The 8,097-nt window shown below is 30.7% G+C and overlaps 1 protein-coding gene across 1 annotated transcript; it reads right to left on the reverse strand.

The window, feature by feature from the left end:
- Positions 1–6,834: 6,834 nt before the first annotated feature.
- Positions 6,835–7,880, reverse strand: LOC113850549 (uncharacterized protein At4g22758-like). Its single transcript, XM_027481118.1, has 2 exons — positions 7,626–7,880; positions 6,835–7,029 (listed from the first exon to the last, which is right to left on the reverse strand). Exons 1-2 carry the CDS (start codon positions 7,876–7,878, stop codon positions 6,854–6,856), a joined length of 429 nt encoding a protein of 142 aa, XP_027336919.1. The 5' UTR covers positions 7,879–7,880; the 3' UTR covers positions 6,835–6,853.
- Positions 7,881–8,097: the final 217 nt, after the last annotated feature.

The raw sequence follows: 8,097 nt of genomic DNA on the forward strand, positions 1-8,097 counted from the left end.
AAAGAAATTATTCAAAATATATTGTTTTTTAATTCAAAAAATATAAATTAAACTTATAAATTCATTTTCATATTAATATTTTATATATAAAATTTTATTAAATAAATATTTAATTAAACTTTTTTATCCGAACACGCGAGTCCTTATTCCCATTTAAATACAATGCCTGTCTCATATATTCAAAATGTTGTGGCATTATAAAAGTTGGTGTGCCTTTAAATGAAATTAGTAGTGAATGATTAAGATTAAGAATCAAGCCATGTAATACATTAAGATATTTATGTAGTAATTAAAATAATTTTTAAATTTAATTATCTATGTATATATATAAATGTACAATCGAGATTTATTCTTTTATTTTTACATTTAAAAAAGTTTAATTTCTTTATGTAATCCTATATATACACTCATAGAGGAAAGTATTAAAAGAGAAACTCTTTCTAATAAAATTAATGAGATAAACAAATCTTAATCATTCTTAAATGGTTAATATTAAAATATAAAATTTATATAGTTTCTTTATAAAAATACACAACTTCGAAAATTAATCATGCAACTTTAATTATTTTTAAAATTTTACTTATTTATATATGATAATAAACGGATATTTATTATTTCATATAAAAATATCTTTCTTTTTAAATACATCCCCTGTATCGCACATCTTTTTGAGCTATTTTTGTTTGGCAATTCATCATCATTTTGGTGTAAGGTGGGTATACAGAGAAACAAGGATGTTGCTATGAACGAAGGATACTGATAGTGATTGGCATCAAAAGCGAAGGTTGGTGATGTTTATCCTATTACTTAATCACTCACACACATGTAGGTAGGTGACAGCTAATCTAAATAAAGCCTTTGCATTAACATAAGCCTTTTGATCTATTTCTCCATGCGCGAGTGGATTACGGTCGCTGCTTCTCTCTTATTGTAAATTCCATCTGGTCTATATGCATTATAAACTAGCTAGCTAGCTAGCATACCATGTTACATTGTTTTGTTTGAATATTTATTTTCTACAATTGATCTTTCATTCATTTAATAAAAATGTTCTTTGTATGGTATTTTTATGTACTTTGAAATGTTCATTCACATATAAAGTATATATATTTGAATAATATAGTTTGTAGTTGTATATTACAGAGATTTTTTCTATCTACTTCATATATTAAATTTAATTTAAAGAGAACGAATTGAAATGAACTATTTTTTTTTCTCAATGTTTGAATGATTACGAAGAACGAACTACACAGGTAAAAGATTTATAATTGCAATTTAGATGTAATCCTATTTTATTTCAAACAACTAAATTTATGGGGTCTTATGATAAATGACAAAAATTTGAAATAACCCTTAAGGTACAGCCATTAGTTTAATTTGGATAGAAACTGAAAGTGAGTTTGAAAGAGAATGAAAAGTAATGGTCCCCCTAAAAAATTGCTTCTCATTTGTAACTTTTGAACTCTCAAATCGAGAAAATTATTTTCGCCTAACCATTAATTCTTTCCCTTCCCATCTTCTCATTACCATCATCCGAGTTTGAATGGTTTTGCTTAATAAGAACATTCATGCATTTATTTCAGCTAAACATGCACCTGCATGCGTTGCAAAATTTGAAGATGTTGTCATAGACAAATCAATTTCCCTTTTGGTGAAAGACATGACATAAGCTTGGAACTAGCAAACTTGAGCGAATATGTTAAAATCGGAATGGACCAATAACCATAATACTGTCCTTAATTACAAGGCATGCATAGAGACATGCTTGTTCTCTTTTTTATTATTTGTTCATGGCCCTATGTAGTGGACGGCTTATAGTGAATGGCTTCTATTGGTTCCTTGCGATGAATGATCTCGTGTGTTTATGGTGCTATTTGAAATTAGCCAGTAAAGGAAAAATTAAAGGAGTATCCTCCATCCCCTCAACATTTAAGACTCAATACAATCTTTGTCAACTACTTTCAACGTTGAATGCCTTTGCCTTTCTTAGGGTGTGAAATTTCTTAATCATCATTATTAATGCTTACTTACACTAATGCTCAAAGGAGCAAGGCAGGATCTTATTCTCACTTTACACATCTCAAAACCTTGAACCGAAAGTACTAATATACCAAACTCATATATATGTCCTCATTATATAGATTGACCACTCATCTAAAACCTTAATGGACCCTCTTTTGTAGATATTTGACTGTGTTAAATTATGCATGCATTACCATATCTAATATTTTACTATATCATTAAATTGTTCATGACTATTAATTTGTGCTTACTTTGAACCTCAAACCACCTGTGCATATGTATGTTTGTGACCAGAATGTAAATTATAAAACATGCATAAAAAAGAAGTCATGTTCATATTATAACATTATTTCTGTAAAATAAATCAACATTTATCATACGGTACTATCAATCTCATGTATGTGCTTCTCATATATGACAACTCAACTTCATATGTACTATGATTTCAAGTTAATTATCACCCGATGTTGTTCATATGTGGGTATGTAGCACGGGTCAACATAAGACTGGTGGTGTGGATAAACATTGCACCAAAGCCTTGGCACCAAGAATGATGATTAATAATTAATACTATTATTATGCGAAAAGCGTTGCCTTCCAACACAATTAATACGCGCTACAATTATGAAATTGATCTCATGGTACAGCACTCTCAAGCAATTGACCTTAGAGTCACAATCAATGAAAACTAGTCTCAGCAAACAAATTTTATGGTGTAGGGTTCTTGAAATGGACAAGGGGTTCGCCTCACTATGACAGCTTCCATCATCTAGCACTACTCTTTTTCTACCTTGGAAAAAACATTGGGGCCCTCCAAGCATGAGAAAGTTATTTTCCATCCCCCCACTTTGAAGTGCAGAAGGCCCTTTTCGACCAACCACTTCTAAGTTTTCCCTTTTCCCATGAGTATGAGTAAATCATCCATCACATATTCTCCACTATTGAAGTTAAAAGGTCCTCTTTTGAATGAATAATATATTAAAAAGAAAATAAGAAGAAAAAAGTAAAAGGGTTTTTTCTTTGAAAGCCAATTGTCAAGCTATTAGAACTCATCCACCACTGATGAAAATTTTCCATCATCCAATTAATCTCTTTCTTTCACCACAGGAACCATTACAAGTGAAAAGGGGAAGCCAATAATTTTTTGAACTCTTTTTCCCCTTGATTGCATTACAGCTTATCCGTCAATAGAATATGAATTAGTGTTGCCTATAGGTTATCATATCTACATCGATCAATCCCATGGATTATGTATACCTTAAAAGATGGTCTGATATATATACATATATACTGGAAGCTGACCCTTCCACTTGAAATTCTTGAATTGACCTTCTATCTTTCGGATGGTCATTTTGTACTTTATTTTTTATTCTATATTCTCCGAACCTTAGCTGTTTCTATATCCATCGAATTTAGGTTATATGACAAGTGGGCAACTCATTATCATAAATTTAATATCAAGCTTTATTTTTTATTCTTCTGAAGTGAAAGGTTGTTAGATGGACATTTGCTTTTTTTCCTCTTGAACTAATTAAGTAGTTTTTAATTGGTATTCTATTTCCAATAAATGGAGAATACGAAATTTGCACAATCTATTTTAATAAAATAAATACTCCTTCAATGATATCTCGTTCATAATGATGCACTCTTTATGATTGCATTATTTTCTTTTCTACCCAAATTGAGAATGAATGGCTAATATATATTTTGGATCAACATTATTTTAGGGACTTTAGTGTTTGTCTTATCATCAATATTGAAAAGCAAAAGCGATTCTATTTATGAGTATTTGCCAAAACCCGAGTTATTATTGCAACAAAACAATTGAAACTAGAACGTGTCTTTCCAAATGGATCGCGTCCAACTTACTTTTATGCATTTCACCCTTTTCTATTATTAAGTTAAAACTCACTTGTCTTTCGAAAAATTAGGGATTGAAGCTAGCTCAGTTAATGTAGATGAGATTTCCAATATTTTGAATAGTCTATTTTGGACTGAAAAGATCACTTACTTCTTGTTTTTGCCTTGGAGGGTCATTAAATTCGCACTAGTTGATGGTGATATTTGTTCTTTAATTCATCTTTGAGATTGAAACAATATCCAGCATAAAGTTCTTTGGTAATAGCTTGTTGTCGAGTTTCGATTGAAACTTTTTTTCCCCCTCCATTTCCCTCGAAGAATAGTTCTTTTAATGAAAGTACTATGTTGAGGTCTAAAGAATAGTACCTTGGGAGTATGGACCACAACCACGTCTAAACGCTTAGGCCATTTGTACCCTTTCTTTTCAATTCCATGATAGAGCTCACTTTTTCAGCTCCTGTGATCATACTTCAAAGAAAATCCAATAATAAGTTAAAAATCATATTTGTTTCAAAGAAAAAAAATAAATTGAAGATGATTTCTCTCCAGGGTACGTAATAATTCCTGTGGATACTTACATTCTTATATTCCTTAAGAAGTTGTTGTGTAAGATAACATTTTGTCGCGCTTTTTTCTTTTATTCATATACGTAAATTGTGTACGTAGCTAGCTTACATATTACGTCCAATTACAAAGAAGAAGACCAGTTTCGATAAACTTAATAAAAAAATACTCACAGAAAAAAGATAAGAAAGTAAAATAAATAATTTTTCTTATAAATTAAAATAAACTTATACGCTCGTATTTTTGAAAAAAAAAAAAACTTCTAAAATGATTAAGGTAGATAATAAATTGATTTAAGTTATTGTATAGATTTTATTTATTTGTTTATCTACACCTGGTCTTTTGTTTGTTTGGTCAACATCTACACCTAGTCCAAAGTTCATAAAATTGTAGACAACGTCTAAAAATATTGTAGAGTGGGTTTTGGGACATGCCTGGGCTAAAAATTTGACCTTTGCACGAGGGTTGGGTTAACATAAGTAAACTTATTTAACGTCCACATATCATTCAATGGGCGATACATAAATGAACAAATTATTAGGAAAACACTAATCAAAATGACCAAGAAAATAAAAAGAAAAGCAGAGATCAACAAATGAACGTCGTAGCAAAATCATCTGTGGATATAATGAGTAATATAATATAGTTTACAGAATCATACACATTTAATTGTTAATTTTAATTTTAATTAATGTCAATATAAGCAGTCATCATCAAACAATTTCTCATCTACTTCGGGCATATGGCCCCTTTTTTTCAGACAAAAAAATCAAATCATTGAATCCATTTTAGATCCTATTTCATGTGACACTTATTATGAATAATTCCTCAACAGTGTTTGTTTTTTTCGTACAACTATTCCAATAATATATGATGGGATTTTGCACAATTTAGGTGTGGATCCTTTCATGCTCCCAAACAACACTTGCAGCATGATTAACTGGCCCATTTAACTCCCTCGACATCTTAGAGTGGATCCATTTTCGACCCAACAAAAAACAAACAGAACAATAGGCTGGGTCCTATCAAAGCTTAAAGAGCAAGACCAAATCCTCGAAACTTGCATGCATATAAGGAAGAACACTTGAGCGAGGCAAGAATCTTGAACCTTTTTAACACTTAACGTGAACCCCGAAGGAAGATCAAGTTTTTGTACAATGTTAGATTTCTTTGTCATCACGACCAAAAACAAAATGAGTTCTTAGTGATGAACTAAAGTATTATTCATCTTAAAAGATAAGGACATGTAATTTGTGAACTGAAAACAAAGAGAAGGATAGTTACGTACTCAAAAGTTCAATGGAACGAAACACCAATAAAGGTAGGTGAATTATTAATTTTACCATCTTCTATGAAAGAGTGTGATATGTTCGAATAACAAAGATGAGAAAACTTTCTTTTTCTTTTTTTTTTGCATTTTTTTGGTGTGTTGAATATATTTTATTTCCTAAATATACAAATGATAATTTTACGATGTTCTCAAAATTGAAAAAGTATTAAATTGTGATCAATTTGAATAAATTTTACAATAAATTTAAAAAATAAAAAAATTAAGAAAACAAAATAAATTAAACTGCTTCTATAAGTTAAAGTTAACTTACATATGTTTAATCTTGTAGAGAAGTTAGATGAAAAAAATTCTAAAGAATTTGATATGCATAAATTAATTTTAACGTAAGATAAAAGTTTGTCTCATTATTTAATCTCTTTGATCCATTTTATTTATTTAAAAAATTTTCTAAACTAGTTCTAATTATTTTATAATGCTATTATATAAGTGTCATATAAAATGATGACTTATAATTATTCGTATAAGACTTTTAACCACGTAAACACGCATGCTTTCATGGAAATACTATATTATATAAGTAATTTACCTAAACTTGATCTTGATCTTGAACTTCAAGTGATCAAAATAATAATTAAGAGATGGTTCCTTCTATAGTTCCATGTAATGAACTAATATTAGTGGACTCAAAACTGAAAAATATATTCTTCTCTTACTACTTTCTCAGAATCCAGGGAAAAAATAACAAAGATAATTCTTTAATTCCCGACCTTCAACTACTAGAATCCCATTCCCCATTTATGCTTCACCAGATCGATTCTAAACTTGACCAAGTATTTTATAAATTATAATTAATTGCTAGAAGACTAGAACCAATTAAAACCAAAATTCAAAGTAAATATAGTACATGTTGCATTTAATGAAACCCATGACATAAAATTCTGAAGAACAAGCATCTTTATTAATAATGAAGAACGTAAACCGTTCAATATGTTTAAGTTGTCTCCAGAACTTGCACAAAACATATGATCAACACTTGTGACAATCATATAGGTACTAAATCGTAATCCAAAATACAAACCAAGTGTATAACTTCTTCACATGTAAATGATATACATCTCAATGGGACATAATTTTAAAACTAAATGATTTATTGAACCATGCCTTCCACCCACTACCATTCTTTGGAGTCGCAAGCTCTGATTGTGGTTCTGTCTTTGATGGGTACACATGCTTTTTGCACAGCACAAAATTCCTCACCCCAAAAGATCCTATGGGTTCCAATGGACTCAGAGCTATCAAAAGAAGTTACACAAACAGAATAACCTTTTAGTAAAGAGAACCAACACTTTATAAGATATTGTACGAATGTACTGGTTGGTGTGTATATCAAAGGCACAAGATAAAATGAAATGGAGATATTCAATAACTAGTTTTAAAACAAAATTTGTCCTAATTTCACACAAAAAGTACACAAAAAAGAGTTGAACATGTTCAAGTGTGAACAAAAAATTCCAACAAATAAACATGAAGAGAAAACAATGTAATTGAATAATTTTATTAACATTAATCGTCATTATTTTCTAGTAATTAGAAGTCAAGAAAATTTGCTACATTAAAAATCATTTCTTATACTTTTTTATATTACAAATGATTTTATTATAAGACTTCATTATTTTCAAGTGAAATTAACAAAACCCATGAATGAAACATTTGCCAATGTGAAACAGAGGACATGAAAACATCATAGCAGGAAGTAACACCCAATTGACACACACATGCATCTGGGATTTTGGATCCATCATGCAAAGACATCAAAATAACAAGAGTTCAGTTGGATACACCAAATGAAATGGGAATAACAATTTTTTGAAATGGTAGAGAAGCATACCATCAAAGCCTGCGTTTGCACAATAAAGAAAGAAATTGGTGGCATCAAAGCCCAAAACAGGAAGCCTCCCTTCTCGAGCATAGGATTTGAGAGCAGTGTCAATGACCCTAGAAACAAGCTCTTTCTCACTCACCACAAACCTTATGGGTCCTGCACTACCCAATATGTTGATGGTCACCAAAAACCTATTGATCCTTCCTCTCTGATTATCCTCCTTGCAATTTCCCTTGTTCTTGTTCTTCAGCAATACCATCTTCTCCAAAGCACAAAAAGGTGTAAACAAGTTGTTCAAGGATCAAGGCCAAGGCAGCGATAGTACCAAGCGGTTTTGGAGGATCCAAAGGAAGAGGGAGAGAGTGTCTGAAGGGTTGTCCCACAAGATGAAACAGTGAGGAAGAGCATGAAAGGAAGAGATATACACAAACCCAACATTCAAGGCACAGTTAAGAGGGTTGAAGAAGAATGCATTAAC

The sequence above is a fragment of the Abrus precatorius genome, unplaced genomic scaffold (genome assembly GCF_003935025.1).
Source record: "Abrus precatorius isolate BTA unplaced genomic scaffold, Abrus_2018 Scaffold9, whole genome shotgun sequence".
Taxonomy (NCBI): domain Eukaryota; kingdom Viridiplantae; phylum Streptophyta; class Magnoliopsida; order Fabales; family Fabaceae; genus Abrus; species Abrus precatorius.